A 21,677-nucleotide genomic window follows, 5' to 3' on the forward strand; every position below is an offset into this window, starting at 1 on the left:
TATACATCTTCATTTGTTTACTCATTTCTTCCACAAATATTTGTTGCACACCTACTGTGTTTCGGGCACTGTTCTAGGTTCTGAGGATAAAAAAAGTGAATTTAAAACAAGCCCCGTGGTCTGATAGAGCTTATATTTTAGTTCAGGTGTTTGATAATAAACAATATATAATAAAATGAAGGGCAATTTTACTGGGTAAATACCTGAAGTAGGGTAAGTACCTGAAGAAAAATAAATCAGAGTGAAAAAAAGAAAGAAGGTAACATGGGAGCAGAGACCTTAATGAAATGCTACTATGCAGATAACTGCAGTTACAATGTATCAATCAGGCAGAGGGAAGAGCAGATACAGAGGGCCTGTGGTGGATGTTAGCTTGAGGTGTCCCTGAAGCATAGAAGGACCATTTTATTCCCTTATTTATAGGATCATTGGCTTGTGTTGGTCAAGAGTGAGTGAGGGGTGGTGAATGCTAAAGTTGGGTATATGGGCAAGGGTCAGATCACAACTTCATGGGCTGTCTAAAGACTTTGGATTTTATTCCAAGTAAGGGGAAGCCACTGAAAATTTTGAGCAGAAGAGGTATACAGTCCATGTACTTTTTGTAATCTAGAAGATGGAAAACTGTAGGTAAGTTGATAATTAAAATGAAATAGGCCAGAAGCAGATTAAAGTATTTATAAGATACCTATAAATAAATACTTATTTATAAATACTTATAAAGTGTTTATACAATATACTTATAATACATGATAAATGTGACATTTTAAAGACTTGAAGAAATGACATTTTCCCCCCAAAATGATACTGAAGCAATTGGCTACCTCTTTGTAAGAAAATTAAGTCAGAGTCTTATCTCTCACCATATGCAAAAATAAATTGCAGATAGACTGCAGTTTATATGTAAAAAAAGGAAAATATTAAAAGTTTTAAGGAAAAGGATATGTTTATAACCTTAGAATGGGGGAACCACTTCTTAAGAAAGACTTTAGACCCAGAAATCTTAAGGAAAATACTGACAGATTTGATTACATGAAAATTTAAACCAAATTAAAAGGCAGAAGCTGTGAGGGGCATGGGAGGAGGGGTGTGGAGGAAGACAGATATTTGTAACACATAAAACACAAAGTAATACCAATAAACCAAAACTTTCTACAAATCAACCATCAAAAGACAAACTATCCTATAAATATTAATAAATAAAATGGCAAAGTACATAAAAAGGCCATGAAAAGACAATTTATGGATCTTCAAATAGCCAATTAACATGTAAATAGATCCTTGGCCTCACTAATGATGAAGGAAAAGCAAGTAAAAGCCATCGTATTAGCAGAAATTAATCAGACAGATAATATCCAGTGATGGAAATAGTATGGATAAAGGGCCTTTGCTATATCATTAGAGGGAGGATACATTGATACAACTCCATAGACAGGTGATTTGCAGTCTCTATTAAAATTACAAATGTTCATAACCTTGATGCAGCAAAACCACTTACAGCATTCTATCCAACAAAATAATTGTCTGTGTATATGAAAGATTTACATGTGTGAGCATTCATTGCAGTGGTATGTGTGAAAGCAAAACATTTGAAGCAGCGTAAATATCTTATCAATAAATTTATGGTTAAATATAGTGCATCCACACTATTCAGTTTCATTAAATTGAATACTATTCTGGAATCATAGATCTTAACCTGAGAGATAGAATCAGATTATGGCTTGTAACATATGAAACAAACATACATTAGTAAAATCAGCCAGTGGTAACTAATCACGAGTGAAAGGATACAATCAGTTAGGTGTCACCCGAAGGCCATGAGTCCATCCGCTATCAGGCATCCCTTTTCACACGTCCAGAGGCATTCTGGCTTCAGAGTGATCAGTGCCAACTATGTGTGGTTCACCTGCGTACGGAGGGAGCCTTCCAAATGTGGGTGGCCTTCATTTTTCTTCTCCATTAGTCACCCATGTAGTCTTTGTGACTAACTTCTGTTCTCCAGTCAGCTGAAATAAAAAGATTGATTTACTATGAATGTTGTCCGATAGAACTTTCTGCAAAGATGCTAATATATGCTATATTTGTGATGTCCAAAGGAGTGGTCACAGACACGTATGGCCATTGAGTGAGCACTTAGAATGTGGCTATTGTGACTGAGGAACTGAACTTTTAATTTAAATTTAAATTTAAATAGCCAAATGTGTCTAGTGGCTACTGTAGTTGACAGGGTGGATCTAGACAGATCAGGGGTAGCCTTCTAATATGTTCTTAGATAAGAACTTTCTCAGTTATCTTCCTGCTGAGAAATTCCATTAAAGGGTTTGCAAGAGTGTCCAGTAAGGTCGTGATCGCCTTGGGCATCTCGAAGAAGGAGCACCTCTGTCAACTGGTTCCCTTCTATATGCCATCCAAAAGGATATCAGGATAGTAAATTAAACAAACGTGTCATGTCGTACAATAATATGTGTTGTCCCATTTTAAGTGACTTATGTGTATATACTATTTTAAATATATATATCTAGCATAAAAAGTTTTTAAAAACTAGGTACCAAATTGTTGAGAGGATATATTTCTAGAGGGTAGACTTATTGAGCCACAGGAAGGAAAGAGGTGACATTTGCTGTCATTCTTACCTTTTTTGTAGATTTCTATACTTTTTTCAAGTTAAAATAATCTTTTCAAAAGTGGCAGAATGACAGGGAGACACAGGCATTCCTGTGAAGCCTGTCTGGATTCCCCTACAATCACGTGTTATGTTTCCCTATTCTAAATCTTCATGGCACTTTGTACTCAGTTGTATTTATGATCTGCCTTGAGAGATTTTTCTATTAATTTTTCCCCACTTCTCTAAAAGCCAGGTGCTTGTCTTACTTTGTAGTTACCTGTAGGAAGCTTTCTGTAACCACTTAGTAAGTTGATTCAATTCTAGGTTCTTTTATGAACTCTGTCAATGGCAAGCTCACTTCTCTCTGCCTCCTCCTTTCTTCACTAGTGATGTGTGTTTATTTGAAAATTTTTTTAACATTTATTTATTTTTGAGACAGAGAGAGACAGAGCATGAACAGGGGAGGGTCAGAGAGAGAGGGAGACACAGAATCTGAAACAGGCTCCAGGCTCTGAGCTGTCAGCACAGAGCCTGATGCGGGGCTTGAACCCACGGACCGCGAGATCATGACCTGAGCCGAAGTCGGACGCTCAACCGACTGAGCCACCCAGGCGCCCCGATGTGTGTTTATTTCAACAGCAGCTACAAACGAGGACGCCATTCTGTTTTTTCACGTGTGATTTGAGAAGGTCTGATAAACATTGTAGAGGATGATCAGAGGATGTGTGTGAATAGTAATGACTTTTGTGAACTGGAAGAAAACTATTTCACATTTTAGGATTGTTATGTTCAATTTGGTTTATAAATTTTGAGTAAAATTAAACAATTGCTTGTAAATTTACTTGCAAGTACTTTTGCCAGTACATCTACTTCTGTACTGATGTCCTCTAAGAATATTTGGAGTGAGTTGTGTTTGTGTAGCCCTTTCCTTCATTTCCCAGATGTGTAGCCACATGTCCATGTTTGTCATACACTGTCATGTTACAGGAGTGGAAATGCCAGTGTGAGGGGGCAGAATTTTTTAATACAACTTACATACCTAGGTATCCTTTCTTTGAGCCCTTCCATTCTGGCATAAACCAAAAGTACTCTGTGTCCTCTATGCTTGTAAAAAGTAGTAAGACGTCCCATCTTCAATGCACAACGTGTTACAGTCCCATAGCTTACACTACCCAAGCAGTTACAGAAGTTCTGCAGAAGGTAATTTAATACTTGTGTTTTTGGCAGAAGAATCTGTAGCTGAATATTGACTCTCAGAGAACAGAAAGGGCTGATCTTAGCTAGAGCAAGTTTATCCTGCCACGTTGCCTGCTTTCAAGGAGGCCCTGAAAGATGGCTCAGGAATAGTAGGCCTAGGCTATGATGGAAAGGAAAAGGCCAGAATTTACACATCTACAACTTGTTTGCAACAATTTTTCGTGGTGACGTCATGATCACTGTGTTTCTTTCTCTTCCCTCAACCCTTTTTTTTAAGACACTGTTTTTCCAAAACAAACTCTAGTTTCTCAGATACATCATGAAAGGTGAAGTGCTCCTGGGAAAAGAAACAGAAGGCAGCTCTCAGCAGCATTTGTCATGTGATGACACTCTCCCCCTCACTGCCAGGGCCACTGAGGAGCTATCACCCATGAGGAATTATTGGGATAATAAGGAAATGAATTTTTGTAAAATTTCTCCTTTTTGTAAAATTTACCCTGCCAAATGTATGTGTTCTTTCACCCATGCCCACAAAATAAGCATAACAAATACACATACCGTGAATGCAAATCATAAGGCCAGCCAACGGTGGAGGTCTTGAGCTCTAAGAGACATAAACACAGAGTTTTTAATTGGGATTTTTTTGTTGTTGTTTTTATGTTTTGTTCATTTAATCAATAGCATTAGAATGAATGAAGTGAAGTACTTAAAATTTAGCCCAGATAGGATAAGTATAGAGATATATTATAAAATAATCATTGGGACAAACTTAAATATGTTTGTCTGCTCTAGTTGTATATATGTATATGTATATATTATAATATATAAATACTTTTTCTCTACCTCTTCCCAATCTTGTTTTGTTTCAAATGAAATCAAGAGGTAAAGTGAGATAAGAGAATGACTGAAATATTTTTTTTTCTTGCAACAAGAGAGCCAGTATAATAATGAGTTGAAAAGTACATTGAAAAAAAATTAAGCTTTATATGTTGATAAGGGGCAATATTAGATAGTGGAAAGAGGTATTGGACTCGTAGTCATGTGGATTTGAGTTAAATACTGCCTCTGTCCTTTACTTGGGACAGGTAACTTTTCAGAATTTCTGAGATTTTTAACCTTAAGATTTGGAGGGTTTTTGTGAAGAAATGAGACATCATGTGAGAGGGTGTTCTGCCTTAGGAGGTATAAAATGCAGGCTGATTTTGTTTTCCTACTAAGGATCGTCATACCAGGCTGTTTCTCCAATGTGTTTTATTTAACAGTGCTTCCCCCTTATTCGCGGGGGATTCCGAGTCCCCAGTGGATGCCTGAAAATGGGGATAGTACTGCATCCTGTAGATATTCTGTTGTTTCTCATACATATATACATACCACTGGTAAAGTTGAATTTATAAACTAGGCACAGTAGGGGATTAACAACAATAACTAATAATGAAATAGAATAATTATAACAATATGTTATAATAAAAGTTGTATAAATATGGTTTCTCTCTCTCTCAAAATATCATATTATACTGTACTCACCCTTCTTCTTGTGATGACGTGAGATGATAAAATGCCAACACGATGAGATAAAGTGAGGTGAATGCTGTAGTTATTGTGATGCAACGTTAGGCTACCATTGACCTTCTGAGACTACGTCCGAAGGAGAATCCATTTGCTTCCGGACAGTGGTTGGCCTCGGGTAACTGAAACTATGGAAGGTGGAACTGCAGACACAGCGAGACTACTAAGAGTTCAGTTCTTCAGATGTAGAATTATTTTATGTAGAATATGTGGAAATGAGGTATAAAAAATTGTCTGTGGGGTTGTAATATATTAGCCATTTATTTGACCATCTGTTTGAAACCTGTGCTATTGCTTTTTAAAGCCAAAAACTGCATCCAAGAAAACAAAAAGAAACCTAGAATGCGGGTCAGCTGTTGAACGTAGAATTAGATATTATAAAATGTTACTTATTCATAAGGTCATGCACTTAACTAATTTACATCTAGATGTGGATTAATCAGCTCTGTGCTTCCTTGGGCTGGGATGATAGTGATCATTGGAAGGCTGTGTCCTTTCAGTCTCCTGGGGAGCAGACATAAGACAGATTTAGAAGTGAAAGAGATTTATAAGAGAAAACTCACAAGAAAGATAAAAGGGTAAGAGAGTTCAAGTAGATAGGACAGGCCTTCAGACTGCAGTATAGGTCTGACAGCTGTGAATGGAAGGCAAGAGGGTTGGGAGGAAGAACCTGAGACTAGTGAAGTTCTCAGAAAGCCTTGTAGCGCTGGTGGGGAGGCAGAACAAGCACTGCCTGCTAGGCAGAAACGACGCCTCTCAGGTGTCCCAGCCATGCCCAACCATTTGGTTGGGGGCAGTCAGAGGAGAGCATAAGCTTGAATGATGCAGTGGATCCTGAATGGGGAGGCTAACTCACTCTTGGAAGCAACTTGACCCAAATGGCACGTCTTCATGGCTGCCACAAAGGCTGCATGTCATGCAATTTAATTTGACAAACATTTATTTGTTGCCATTTTGTACGATTACTGTGCTAGGCACTACTGGGGATTTTGAGAGTTGTTCATTCATTCATTTAGTTACTTGCTCATTCTAACATGCATTCAACAATATTAATTGAGGGACTATCATGTCCCAAGCACTGTATTCGGTGTGGAATGCATAATTTAAAGCTCTTAATTCTATTTATAGACCGTTGTTGAAATGTGTATCTCACTTTTTCTGTTCCAGGATCAAAGCATTTGCTGGTTGCTCATTAAAATGTTATAAAACTGTAAGATTAGAATCCTCATACACAAACTCTTTCACGTGCCTTATTTCAAATTTTCCTTATTGGATGTAAGCGTTAAAGGTCAAGAATGAGGGAATTAAATACTGAACAGAATCCTCACCAGGTGAAAATGGAAACAGCTAATCTTATTTAATATCATGTTGTGGTAACTCCACACTTGCATAATACAGCTTTCTGCCAAGAATGCAGCTGCTTTCTATAATTTGTAAGGAATATATGAGAAGTATGAAAATACTGCAGTGCTGGCGGGCTGTGAAGAATGCCAGATTTGCTGAGAAGCTTATTCTCTGACGTGATACCTAGGCATAAACCTCAGATTGGAGGATGAAGAGAAATAAGTAGTGATATTAAGGTTAGACCATATTTGCATTTATTTGGGGGTTCTGAGATCCTTGTTTATCAAGTATTTCTTCTCTACATAGCAATTTCTTTTTAATACCTACTGTAGCTGCTTCTTTGTGCATTTTGATGTTATTATTTCCCATCTCTTTTTCATTTGAGCCGACATAGATGCTGCACGGAGCTGTTCGTGTTGCATCAGCAAAAGTGCCTTTCCCCCATAGCCATGGCTGCTGCATGCATCATTAGTACAGCATGTAGTGATTTTAATGTTATTTCTAAACCTCCCTCACCTCATGCCATTATTTTAATTTAGAACCAACTGTTCAGCCATATGGAGCAGTTTGTCATTCAACATCTGTATGTTCTTGCAAAATATGAATTTGTGTGCTCTATGCCTTCAATGTGCTATATTTCATATGGAAAAGACAAATCTTTTCATTTTATTAATGTTTTCATTGACTGAATCTCCTATTTATTTTTTCCCTTGGAGAGCTTAATGTTAGATCGGGGTGCTTTTAAAAGTCACAATGTCAGGAAATGCATACCTGTATTCTATAACTTAGCCTCACTTGAGTCCACAGATAAACACAAAGGGCAACTTGCTGACCATTTGTTTTCGTGTTTCACAAATCATTCATCTACCATTTTGTTCTAACACCAAAGCACCCAGATATCCAAAATAGCATTGCAGATAGAACTGGCACTAATTTACTTCTTTCCAGTCTGATTTCTTGCCTGTCTGCCCTCTGCCTTCCTAAGATTATTCAGTGGATGTTTTGCTAAAGGTGCAGTCACTGTGTGGCCATCTGTGAGCCTCTTAAGCAGACTAGACCCTTCACCATGGCCCTGATAAAGGGCGTGTCTGGGCAGCCTTCTTTATGTACAGTAACCCAACCCATTTTCCCAAGTATCACTTGATTAGAGGCAAATCTGAATCTAAGAAGTAACAATTTGATTCTCTTGTAGAGTTTGCTGTTCACACCTGGGCAGATCAAATTAGTTGTGAGGCAGTGTTGGGTAGTGCTTCCCCAGAAGCTCTGGCTACAGAACTGTCCATTTACTAGCTGTGTAATCTTGGCCAAGTTATTTACCTGCTCCATGCCAGAGTTTTCTCATCCATAAAATGAGATCCAGAAGTGTTCTCAGAACGTAAAAATGTCCAGGGTGCCTGGGTGGCTCAGTCAGTTAGGCTCCAACTTTTGATACTGGCTCAGGTCATGGTCTTGCAATCGTTGAGACTGAACCCCGCATCCGGCTCCACACTGAGAGGAGCCCACTTGGGATTCTCTTGCTCCCTCTCTCTGCCCCTTCCCCACTGGCACCCCCTCTCAAAATAAATAAACAAAAAAATAAATGAAAATTTTTCATAACCGTTAGGCAGCAAAACCTAACCTACTTGAATTTGTTTGATGACAATGACTTGACAGGAAGGTATGTGTTATTTTTGTCTCATGTCTTGGTTTGAATATTCATATATTTTCCTGCGGAAATAGAAATATTTATGATTATGGAATCCAGCCTCATGATTTTTTGGAAAAGGATTGTGGATCAATTTGTACCTACTTTATGTTTTTGTTCTGAGGATTACGTGAATTGTTCTATGTAAAAGTGTTTAGAACAGTCCCTGGTTCACAGTGAGGTCTATAGGAAGCTCTCAAAAAGTGTGAGCTCTGATTTTTACCGTGTCTGCACAGGTTTCACTTTGATGCAAGGAACAGTTTCACTAAGATAAACACCTATTGAGTGCTAGACCTATCTTCAGCCTTGAGGACATGATACGTTTTTTACCAAGATGGGCATAATGCCTCCCTTTATATGGATTAACAGTCTATATTAGTGAAACAGGAAATTAAAATAAAGCAAGGTAGTTATTAATAGAGGAGGAACCGGGGATTAAGGGATCATAGTTTAATGGCAGGTAAAGTTGTCCCTGAGTAGGTTCACCAGGTGAATAGATAAGGAAGACTGTTCCAAGCTGAGGAAAGAGAGCATATGAAGGCTCAGAGGGAAGATGCAGGGATTCAGGTACTTGTCCCCTCGGTTTACATGCCCTCGTGCCCTCCAAATTACAGGTCTCTCTAACCCCCTCCTTTCTCCAGGAGCAGAGAGCTTGCCTCCTTTAAAATTGAGGGCAGGGGCACCTGGGGGGTTAGTCCATTCTTGATTTCAGCTCAGGTCATGATCCCACAGGTCGTGGGTTTGAGCCCCGCATCAGGCTCTGCACTGACCTCGCAGAGCCTGGTTGGGATTCTTTGTTTCTCTCTCTGTCTGCCCCTCCCCCACTCGCCCTTTATCTCTCTCCCAAAATAAGTAAATAAACATTAAAATAAAATAAAATAAAATAAAATAAAATAAAATAAAATAAAATAAAATAAAATAAAATAAAATAAAAATAGGGCAAAGAGAAGCAAAGTAGAATGTATGTTCCCAGTGGGCTGCTCAGGAAAAGAAGGAGCAAGTTCCTGGGTTGCCTAGACCATGCTAGTCTCATGATTCTGGGAAATCATTCAGGCAGAGATACTTGATGTGGTGCAAGAGGCCTAGCAAATGTATTCATCTCTCCATTTTGGAGGAAACATTAGGAGTAGAGCACAAGCATTCACCGCCCCTAATTCCCTAGCTGCTTTCTGGAGTTGCCTTCCGTCATGTGTGGGCTAGGATATTAAATGATCATGGTTTTAAAATTCCCTCTAAACTAAGACTAAAACATGTACAGAGCAGTGGCCAAGAGGGTCTCCACTAAATAATGCACCTAGTATAGTGCTTAGTATAGAGCAGGCAGGCTCTTCTCTTTGGTTCTTATGCATTGTGTGCATTTTATCATAAAATGTATTCAAAAAGAAATAAACAAATAACTTATAATCTCAAATGCTTTAAAGTTGAATAGCTATTTATTAATAGAATATGAAATTAACGTTAGCATGGCTGCTTTTTAAATTTGTCCTGTGTTATGACTTTTGGCCTGTTATTACTCACTAATACATAGAAAGTAGAAAGGAAAATTTACTGAAATTTATCATTTACTGCTAGTGTGGATTCTTCCATCACATCAGTCATGAGTACTGCTTTCTACATTAAAAAATATAGAGTTTGGGGTGCCTGGGTGGCTCAGTTGGTTAAGTGTCTGACTTCAGCTCCGGTCGTGATCTCGTGTTCGTGAGTTCGAGCTCACAACAGTCTCTCTGCTGTCAGTGTGGAGTCCACTTCAGATTCTCTGTCTCCCTCTTTCTGCTCCTCCCCTGCTTGCTCTCTCAAAAATAAATAACATTAAAAAATATACATATGAGTTAAACTAATAGCTTAAATGAAAATTGTAAAAAATAAAAGGTGTTAATCAATACACATATCAGTATTATTGTGAATAATTCATATTAAAAAAATTTTTAAATACTTCTTAATTATTAAGCATTTGTTATCTGTAATAACGAGCTTTTCCAGGACAATTTTTTCCCCAGGCGACTTTATTACAGATTGCATTCTCTCTCCTTATTCGCTGCCCCTTCATCTGACATACCCTTAACCTGCAGTGGGAGTTGCAAATACTGTTTCCACTTCATGGTGAACAGGAAGGGAAGGCATGAGGCTCACACAATTCATCATGAGAAGTTGGAGTCGACCTTCTTCTCTAAATAAAGTGTTTTGAAAGTTTTTTACTAAATTGATTTTAAACAGGTATTTATTCTACATTTGCTTTCTCAGAGAGAACTAGTATCACTTCTTTAAATATGGTTGTTTTAAAGACAGGCAAATTAAATTCTTCCTCTATCTGCCTCCAGTTCTCTCTACATTTGTGCCAATTGAGGGAAATCTGTCTTCCTTCAGCCTTGATGTTTGCAAGCTTCTTTCTCTTCTCACCACTCACTCACATACTTCCAGGCAGTTCCTTCAATTAGATAAATAAAATACAAAGTAAAAGTCTTGAATAACTGTTTGAATAACTGTATTTGTTGGTGCTTCCTATTTTTTTAAAAGACTTTTCATTGGAAATACTGCATTGTATAATTATTAAATAGATGTGAACTGGGCAAAGTCAATTTTTGGGTTTACAAATTTTTTTAGAACCTCTAGGATTTCAGTTGTCCAGAATTAGATTAATCATGTTCTTATTTCATGATACTCTCTCATTAATGGTCTGTATATGACCTGCTTTTATTTAGTGTTTGTAAGGTCACTGTCCCGTTTGTGACCCCCACATCTAAAACAAAACTTATGTTCCTGGCAGTGACCTGTTATTCAATCACATGACTCTACTCCATTCCCCTGGACATCCTCCCCATATCTCAGGGAGCCATTTTCTTGAATTCAGGATTTATTAGTTCTTTACTTTCTTTCTTTATAAATTCTTATTTGTCTATCTTTATTCCCCATAAGCATTTTTAATATTTAGTTGTTTTTACTTCTATTAAAGGGATTTCATACTGTATATTATAACTCAGGTTTGCATTTTTAAAAATGTACTATTATATTACTAGGATGCTTGTGTTTTGCATGTTGTTGTATTTCATTCATTTTGATTATTGTATAATAGTTCACTGGAATGAGGGTATCAGTTTATTTGTTCAGTCTCCCATTGAAGGACAATTAGGATGTTCCCAGCTGTTTGCAATTGTGAACAGCTGTTAGAACATTCTTGTACATGCCTCTTGTTTTTAACCTCTGAGAGGATTTCTCTTAGGACCAACGTTGCTGGGTTATAGGGTATATGAATTTTTAACTTTAGGAGATAATGCCAAGCCATTTTTGAGTGACAGCACCAATTGCTACTCCCACCAAAAGTGTCTAAGAGACCCTGCACGTCCCTGTCTCTCCAGCACTTGGTATTGTCAGACTTTGAATTTTTGTCAGTTAAATGGACATGAAGAGATATCTTATGGTTTTAATTTTTGTTTCTTATGTTTATTGGGCAAATTTATTCCCTCTTTTGTGAAATTCCAGTCCATGTATTTTTGTGCATTTTTTTCTAAGTTGGTGGTGTTTATGTTAACAATTTGTTAGGCATTCATTATGTATTTCTGATATTAATCTTTTGTTGGAGGTATATATTTTAAATCTATTTTCCCAGTTTGTAATTTGATCCTTTATTTTCTTGAAGGTATTTTTTGATGGCCAGAAGTTCTTAATTTTAATATAATCAATCTATTATTCTTTCATGGCCCACACTTTTTTGTGAGTTAAAGTAATCTTTTTATAACCTAAGGACTAAAAGATATTCACCAATGCTTTTCACTAAGATATTTAGTGGTTTATTTTTTATTTTATTTTTATTTTTTAAATTTATTTTATTTTATTTTATTTTTAATATAATTTATCGTCAAATTGGCTAACACACAGTGTGTAAAGTATGCTCTTGTTTTTTGGGGTAGATTCCCTGGTTCATCGCTTACATACAACACCCAGTGCTCATCCCAACAAGTGCCCTCCTCAATGCCCATCACCCATTTTCCCCCTCTCTCCCACCCCCTTCCACCCTCAGGTTGTTCTCTCTATTTAAGAGTTTATTATGGTTTGCCTCCCTCCCTCTCTGTAACTACTTTTTCCCATTCCCTTCCCCCATGGTCCTCTGTTAAGTTTCTCAAGATCCACAAATGAGTGAAAACATATGATATCTGTCCTTCTCTGACTGACTTATTTCACTCAGTATAATACCTTCCAGTTCCAGCCACGTTGCCACAGATGACATGATTTAATTCTTTCTTAACGGTTTATTTTTTAAACTTAAGACTCTAATCCCTCTAGAGCTGATTTTTTAAATCGAGTGAATGAGGATTCAGCTTTATTTTTTAAGTAAAGCTTACTATTTTTCAATCTCCATTTATTGATTTAATTTGCATTTAACTTAAATTTTAACTTCAAACTTAATCTCTTCTTACTCCAATGGTCTGATTTGCCACCTGTGGCATACACCAAACTTACATAAATGCATGGGATTTTTACTCTGTGCTGTTGTTTAATGAATTAGTGTGTGTGTGTGTGTGTGTGTGTGTGTGTGTGTATTTATGCTTGAATTACATATATTCATCTTAGAATTTTAGACACACACTTACTTAGATTTTGAAATAACTTTTGTTTTTCCACTAGGTTTTGGACATAGTAAAAACAAGTATCCGTACAATTCTTCCACGCATCTGGAAGGTACCTGATGTCGAGGAAGTAAATTTATATCGGATTTTCAATAGGGTTTTTAATCGCTTACTCTGGAGTCATGGTCAAGGACTGTGGAACTGTTTCTGTGATTCAGGGTAAGTTCTAAATTATCTTTTATTATTGTTACTTTTAACATTTTATTATTTGGTTAGAGGAAGGCCAATAAAATGTTTGAATTTCCATAATGATCTCTTAAAATATGGATATTTTTTACTGCATATAATTTTTTTGTACTCAGCTGTAGTTTATAGCAGTTGAACTGATTTAGATGAGATAATGAATATGAACATAACACCTAACTAAATTGAATTCAATGGAGAGAAAGTAGTCTTAATGAAAAATCTCAATTACGAATCAATATTCTTAATGTTCTTCTGCTCTTTCCTTCGTACAACAGACTTCCAAAATATGGCTACCGTCCCTCTCCAAAATTTCAGTCCTGCCAAAGCTATTGTGATTCATTGTTTCTTTAGCCTTAAGATAATTTAAAACCAAACATTCCCTACCTCTTTTTCAATTAGAAAGGGCTACCTTTCTGGCCTTCCGTTAATCCCTTTGTTATGCAGGTTTGATATTTTAGGGGCTTCTGCATCTTCAATTGTTTACTAAATCCTGTTAGTTTTTCTGTCACATTCCCATGGGGCTACTTTCTTTTTCATTGTTCTTAGCTATTGTTAGTACTTATTACCATGTTGAATATTTTTGGAGATACAGAGTTGAATTCCCCACAGATCCCTGCAAGACTCTTAAAAATGATAATAGCTAAAGCTATACTACTTACTGTATGCCAGGCATTGTTCTAAACACTTTATGTATAATGAGTGATTTAATCCTCATAACAGGTTTTATGATTTATCACCATTTTATAGACAAGGAAACTGAGGCACAGATAGGTGCTAAGGACCTAGTGCAACTGGGATTTGGCCTCAAGGAACCTGGCCCAAGAATTTATGGTCTTAACCAATAAGCTTTGTTGCCTCTAGTAGACAAAAGAAGAGATATAAAAAAAATAATGATTATAAAAGAGACATAAAGTATTCTAGCCATTTATAGAAAGGCTAGGTAAGATTAGTAGATTTCTAGACATTTTTGCCTCCAGTTTTTTGTTTCCCATATCCATCCTACTGTCAGGGGTCATTTCCTAAAATCTGTAGTGAGTTCCCTCATTTATCATTAAAGTCTAGAGTTTTTATCTAGAGACACAGCACTCTCTAATATGCTGATTCTTTCTTATTTCTCTAGTCCTCTTTGTCATTACTTTTCTACTTAAAGCTTGTGCCAGAAAAACAAGCTCGTTATTTTCAAATATCTTTAAAATGTTTTCTTTTCTTCATCGGAGCTTTTGGTGTCCTTAAGTGTCTGACCGGGCTGCTTTCCACAACCCTATCCCTCCAATTCCCTTTGCATTATTTAAATTCAGTGTAAAGACCCAGCCTGTACTTCCTTTTTGGTAAAATCATAACAGCCTATTGTAGTCTGAAATGATGTCTGAATGTCCTCCATTTAAATATTCTGGTTATCTAGTACTGATTCATTCATATCATTTGCAGACTTACTCTCACTACTATCTCCTCAGTAGCCATTCACAACAGGAAGACTTTCTAAGGTGCTCTGGGTTTGGGTAAAACCTGAGAGAAATCTTGGCTATAAATTATTTCCTCAGAGAGTTAAGTGGAATATTTGAACTATGCTCTATGGCCTGTTAGTTGTTGCCTCTTTGTAGAAGTTCTCTCAATCTAGACTCACAGTTGGAATGTTTTTTGTTTTTTGTTTTTTTTTCTGTTTGTTGATCCATTGGTTGGAATGCTACATATGAATCCCAGCTATTTTTCACCAGGGAAAACAGTCAGACAGTCTGCTACTGAAACTAGTGCTGGTAGCTTTAAGTTCATGAGATAATCTCCAACTCCAGACCCTAAAGATGCCCATCAAGTGGTTCTTCTTTGCCTCTAGGGCTCCTCTTCCCTGAACTAGTTTGGTAAAATATTAATTGATTCAGAATCTTTTTCTCTTGTGTTTTGCACAATACTCCCCTTAAATTTCTCTGGTGGTATCTATTATTATTGGTATTGATGATGAGAGTTAACAACATTTATTGAAGACTTACTAAAAGCCTGACGTTGTTTTACATATTAAATAGTCTTATAGTTGCCACTTTAGTGTTTTGAGTAAATTATTATTGTTATTCTCATTGTATAGATGAGGAAATTAACACATAGAGAGAGCATGTAGTTTATCCAGGTTCTTATAGTAACTAGGTGAGCATGGATTTAAACCCAGGTTGTCTGAGACAAGAGCCCCCAAGCTCTTAGCTGTGTGTTTCACTGATTCCCTTCAAAGCAGCATTCCCAGTGGTTACCAGACTTGCTTGATTGCAAGTCCCATAGCCTTAGTCAGATCCCCAGCCCCACCACATCTGGGCAAATAGAGCAGGAGTTTGAGCCCAATTTGACCTCCATACTCCATCCATTTCTTTAAAATTTTGGTGGTTTGTAGAGGTGAGTTTAACACTGGGTTTTATTTTGCAGCCTTACGAATGGGTTTCTTAGGCTTCCTCAATTTCATGAAGTCACACAGCATTGTGTTTGATTCACAGGTTAGACCCAGAGTAGTGTTAGTAATCCTTTGAGTCATGTTTAGTCAATGCATACTCCTTTAACGTTTGGCCTAACAGCCCAATAGTCAAGGCAAAAATCTACTCTAAACTCAGTTCTAAGAGAATGATTTTAATAAAAACACAACTGTCATTCACAGTTAGGTGTAAAATCTTGGAAAAATATAATTCAAATAAGTCTGGGCCACCTTGATTCTTTCCTCTGCCCATCAACACCCCAATAACAAAGCAAAATAAATAAACCACTCCCTGTCCACATCCAGACACATCAAAGAATATCGTAGGAAACTTTGTGGCAGGTTTCCCTAGAGTTGGCCCAGAAGTTTTACTGATGCACCAAATAGAAAACACCCTTATCCCTCTTTCTTACTTTTCCAGGCTGCTAAAGCCCATGCTCAGTGACCCTTGTTGTTACATGGAACCTTCTCTTGTTATCACATGATGCCCCACATTCTGAATGTGTTCTCTGTAGGGGAATAGCTCTTAGAATTTTCATGAATAAAATTATCTGCCATGTTTTGCTGGGATAGAGGAAGTCTTGGTGCTGTGGACTCAAACTCAGGTCTGAGAGCTCATGAAAGGTAGCCAAAGGATGTAACATTTCAGCTGAGACTTGTAGGAAGAGGAAGAATAGTTTTCCAGGTAAAACAAAAAAGAGGAGGCAGGGGGAGGTATGGGAGAAGAAATGTATTATTTGGAAAAGCCTTTTCTCCACTCAAAACTATGATCTATACACCCCAAAGAAAGAGAATCTGTTTGGACCTGTTAGCCAAAGGCATTTTCTAGTGGAAGTTTTTCATGGAAAAGCTTTTTCTCTTAGAATCTTCAGGCAAGAAAAATGATAAGGAGTATTCTAAGCAGTCTGCTTTCAGGCTGAATTATATGCCTACTTAAAAATATATGCATAACATATAGACTAAAAATGACATGAATCTTCCTGTTCTCATATCACTTTCAATTGGATGTGTTGTTGTTAGTACTTTTCAGCTCAATTGTTGCTGTTTATTCCGTTGGTATAGGCCAGTTTTTGTTTTGTTTTGTTTTTATTTTCCTTTCTCCTTTCTGCTACTTAACTTTGGTCCACTCAGTCATCCATTCTGACTTCTATTAGAGAAGGAGAAAAAAGATGAATCCGTTTTACTTTTTAGATAACTACTTTTAATATTTTGATGAGAAAGTTGGTGAAAAATACTGGATTGCTGGATAATTAGAGGCTTTTCAAGTCTCTGGATTTCATTAATACCTCCCCTTTATTGCCAGAAGTATTCACTATTCTGTATCTTATTGTTATATTACTAAAAATGGTTGTTTAAAGTTGTTTCCTGTTATGTATCTCTGAGCATTAGGGAGTACCAAACAAATTTTTAACCAGTTAATTTTTCTTTTTCAATTTATGGATTTTGGCTCTTCTGTTTTTCGGAAGTTAGATACAGAAAAAAGGCAGATAAGACCTTGGGTTCTTTAAAACGGAACTGGTATTATAAGTTATTTTTACATCCTTTCACCTTCTTATTTCTATATGCCTCTATATGCCAGGTGTAGTGGATAGGAGGTGGGGGACATAGTTCTAACATACTCAGTTTGAAAGATAGGTTTCCTTTGTGCAGAGAAAGTTAGCCTAGTACCAAATGAAGCAATTCCTATCCATTTTCTTTTTTTCTTTATGAACACTGGTGCGCTGACACTTAAATATGAATTAATAGAGTAGAATGTGGTCTTTGGCCTGTGGTGGTGAACATACACAACAAAAATTGGTAAAAGACTTTGATCCACATATTTATTTTATTTTTATTTTTTTTTTTTAATTTTTTTTTTCAACGTTTATTTATTTTTGGGACAGAGAGAGACAGAGCATGAACGGGGGAGGGGCAGAGAGAGAGGGAGACACAGAATCGGAAACAGGCTCCAGGCTCCGAGCCATCAGCCCAGAGCCTGACGCGGGGCTCGAACTCACGGACCGCGAGATCGTGACCTGGCTGAAGTCGGACGCTTAACCGACTGCGCCACCCAGGCGCCCCTCACATATTTATTTTAAATATTTAAGGAAGAATGAGAGATTGAGAAGCAGAGCTGGTGATATAACTTATATAATATTCAGACTGTTCCATCAAATTCGAGTGTTATAGAAAAAGCTCTTTTTACCTTGCTTCCATTTTATTTGTTCTTTTCTTACCTCTCTATACTCCAAATCAGGAAAAGAAAAATTGCCATGATGTTTGTAACTTGATAGTGGATCTAATCAAATGGCTCCAAAGGATCAAAATAAAAATATATCCAAATTAAGAGAAGAGGATGTAGCAATACTCAATTTCAGTGGAGAGAAAAGTCCTAAGCAGACAGTCGTAACACAGGATGTTTTCCTGAATGTATTTGTATTTATATGAAATTTTTATTTATCTGGACCTAAACATGTAGGACTTTGAAATTAAGACATATTAATTATAAACACATTCTCTAATTAATTGGTATTCTCCAATATTTTTCTTGATCAAATTAGGTTAAGTCAATTGCACACACACACACACACACACACACACACACAGGTATATATGGGTATATACAAACATGTATGTGTTATATCTAGTTTTTCTTATATTTAGTAATAAATTAAAACTTATTTTAAAAGTTAATTTAGCTAGCACATTACTGCTTCTTGAATGCAATAACTTTCTTAAAATAATAAAAACAGTATTATATTTAGTCCTGAACATCTCAGAATATGAAGAAAATTTATTCCTTTCAGTCTATTCATTTGAATCTCATTCCTTTTAAGAAAACCTGTCATTCACTGATGACATGCTATCTTTTTAGGACCACATTTCTCGCGAAAAAATAAACAGTAGCCTTTCTGCTAAAAAAAATGCCTTTCTGAGTTTTTAAAGCATTTTTAAAAATTCCAAAGATATCAAATATCCACAGAAAATTGAAAATGGAGTCTTTGAATTTCCCACTGGGAAGTAAATTTCTTCAGAAAAATATTTTCCTTAATATTTTTTTCTTTCTGAAAATCTACTGTTTTCTTTCTCTGAGGGTTAAGCGAGTTGGTTTATGTAAAACGAGACCTGAACCATTACCAAGTCTCAAATAAAACTTTCCCCTTGAGACTTAAGAAGAGTTTCATTTACACTAAGGAAATAAATCTCTTTCTCTCTCTCTCTGTGTCTCTCTCTCTGTGGTGGTGGGGGTGGGTGAGGAGGTATTTCCTGATTGGGATCATCATGGTAAATTTAGAATTGTAAGTATATTTATATATATTTGTGTACCTGCATGTGCATAGACACACACACACACACACACACACACACACACACACACACATATTAAGTTTACCAAGAAGTGTGTACTACTACCTGCTTTGGTATAAGTTGAGTGCATGAAAGGAGGAAGAACACTATGTTTAAGATTTCAGTCAGGCAGTATTCATTGAGATAACATTACTTCTAGAATAGAGAAACTGAGCTCTAGAAATATCATGGATATATAATTACATCTGAAAGGGTTTTGAAAGGAGTGGTCATAGTCAAAGGATTAATTTACATGTTCCTAGCACAGAGACCACAAATGAAATCACAGCAAATTTTAAATTCTTTTGTGGGATCATTATTTTTTTCTATTTTTTCATCTTTTATTTTTTCCCCCTTTTTAAAAAAAATAAATTTTAGTTAGCATACAGTGCAATATTGGTTTCAGGAGTAGAATTCAGTGATTCATCACTTACATAGAACACCCAGTGCTCATCACAAGTGCTCTCCTTAGTACCCATCACCTTTCTGGCCCATGCCCCACCCACCTCCCCCCATCAACACATAGTTTGTTCTCTGTCATTAAAAATCTCTTGTGGTTTGTTTCCCTCTCTTCCCTTCCCACCTCCCCTTCTCATATGTTCATCTGTTTTGTCTCTTAAGTTCCACATATGAATGAAATTTGTCTTTCTCTGATTGACTTATTTCACTTAACATGATCCATTCTAGCTCTATCCATGTCATTGCCAATAGCAAGATTTCTTTCATTTTGATATCTGAGTAATATTCCATTATATATATGTATGTATATGTAATATTCCATATACATATATGTATGTATATATATATCACATCTTGTTTATCCATTCCTCAGTTCATCAATTGATGGACATTTGGCTATTGTTGATAATGCTGCTATCAACATTGGAGTGCATGTACCCCTTTAAATATGTATTTTTGTATTCTCTGGGAAAGTACCTAATAGTGCAATTGCTGGATCCTAGGGTACTTCTATTTTTAGTTTCTTGAAGAATCTCCATACTACTCTCCAGAGTGGCTGCACAAGTTTGCATTCCCACCAGCACTGCAAGAGGATTTCCCTTTCTCTGCATCCTTTCCCACACCTGTAGTTTCTTGTGTTGTTAATTTTAGCCATTCTAACAGATGTGAGGTGGTATATCATCGTGGTTTTGATTTGTGTTTCCCTGATGATGAGTGATCTTGAGTATCTTTTCATGTGTCTGTTAGTCATCTGGATGTCTTCTTTGAGAAAGTGTCTATTCATGTCTTCTGCCCATTTCTTAACTGGGTTATTTGTTTTTTGGGTGTTGAGTTTGATAAGTTCTTTATAGATTTTGGATACTAACCCTTTATCAGATATTTTGTTTGCAAATATCTTCCCCCATTCTTTGGGCTGTCTTTTAATTTTGTTGATTGTTTCTTTCACTGTGCAAAAGCTTTTTACCTTGATGAAGACTCAAGTAGTTCGTGTTTGTTGTTGTTTCCCTTGCCTTCAGCAACCTGTCTAGTAAGAAGTTGCTGCAGCCGAGGTCAAAGAGGTTGTTGCCTGTTTTCTCCTCTAGGACTTTGATGGTTTCCTGACTCACATTTAGGTCTTTCTTCCATTTTGAATTTATTTTTGTGTATGGTGTGAGAAAGTGGTACAGTTTCATTCTTCTGCATGTTGTCGTCCAGTTTTCCCGACACCATTTGTTGAAAAGACTGTCTTTTTTCCATTGGATATTCTGTCCAACTTTGTCAAAGATTAGTTGACCATATAGTTTCTGTTCTGTTCCATTGATCTATGTGTCTGTTTTTGTACCAGTACCATATTGTCTTGATGACTGCAGCTTTGTAATATAGCTTGAAATTCGGAATTGTGATTCCTCAAGTTTTTTGTTTTTTGGTTGTTTTCAACATTTGGTTATTTGGGGTCTTTTCTGGTTCCATACAAAGTTTAGGACTGTTTGTTCCAACTCAGTGAAAAATGCTGGTGGTATTCTGATAGGGATTGCATTAAATGGGTAGATTGATGGGTGCCTGGGTGGCTCAGTCGGTTAAGCATCTGACTTAGGCTCAGGTTATGATCTCGGGGTTTATGGGTTCGAGCTCCATGTTGGGCTCTGTGCTGACAGCTCAGAGCCTGGAGCCTGCTTTGGATTCTGTGTCTCCCCCTCTCTCTGCCCCTTTCATGCTCATGTTCTGTCTCTCTCTGTCTCCCAATGATAAATAAACACAAAAAAAAAATTTTTTTTTTAATGGGTAGATTGCTTTGGGTAGTATAGACATTTTAACAATATTTGTTCTTCCAATCCATGACTATGGAATGCTTTTCCATTTTTTTGAAGAATGCTTCTTCAATTTCTTTTATGTGTGTTCTGTGGTTTTCAGAGTATAGATCTTTTATCTCTTTAGTTAGATATATTCCTAGGTATCTATTGTTTTTGGTGCAATTACAAATGGGATCAATTCCTTGATTTCTTTTTCTGCTGCTTTGTTATTGGTGTATAAAAATGTAACAGATTTATTCACGTTGATTTTATATCCTGCAACTTTACTGAATTCTTGTTTTCGTTCTAGCACTTTTTTTTGCAGTTGAACTTTCAGGTTTTCTGCATAGAGTATCATGTTGTCTGCAAATAGTGAAAGTTTGACTTCTTCCTTGCTTATTTGGATGCTTTTATTTCTTTTTGTTGTGTGATGCCAGTACTGTGTTAAATAGTAATGATGATAGTGGACATA

At 36.6% G+C, this 21,677-nt stretch overlaps 1 protein-coding gene across 1 annotated transcript in view; it reads left to right on the forward strand.

Moving 5' to 3' along the window:
* Window positions 1–21,677, forward strand: part of TTLL7 (tubulin tyrosine ligase like 7) — a 94,922-nt gene that overhangs the window by 52,411 nt on the left and 20,834 nt on the right. The window contains exon 18 of the mRNA XM_047085380.1: window positions 13,014–13,174. Within this exon, the coding sequence (XP_046941336.1) occupies window positions 13,014–13,174 (161 nt within the window). The remainder of the gene's footprint in view (window positions 1–13,013; window positions 13,175–21,677) is intronic.

Source organism: Lynx rufus, unplaced genomic scaffold (genome assembly GCF_022079265.1).
Source record: "Lynx rufus isolate CCGP_SWC_20201006 ecotype Redwood Valley unplaced genomic scaffold, mLynRuf1.p SCAF_2, whole genome shotgun sequence".
NCBI lineage: Eukaryota > Metazoa > Chordata > Mammalia > Carnivora > Felidae > Lynx > Lynx rufus.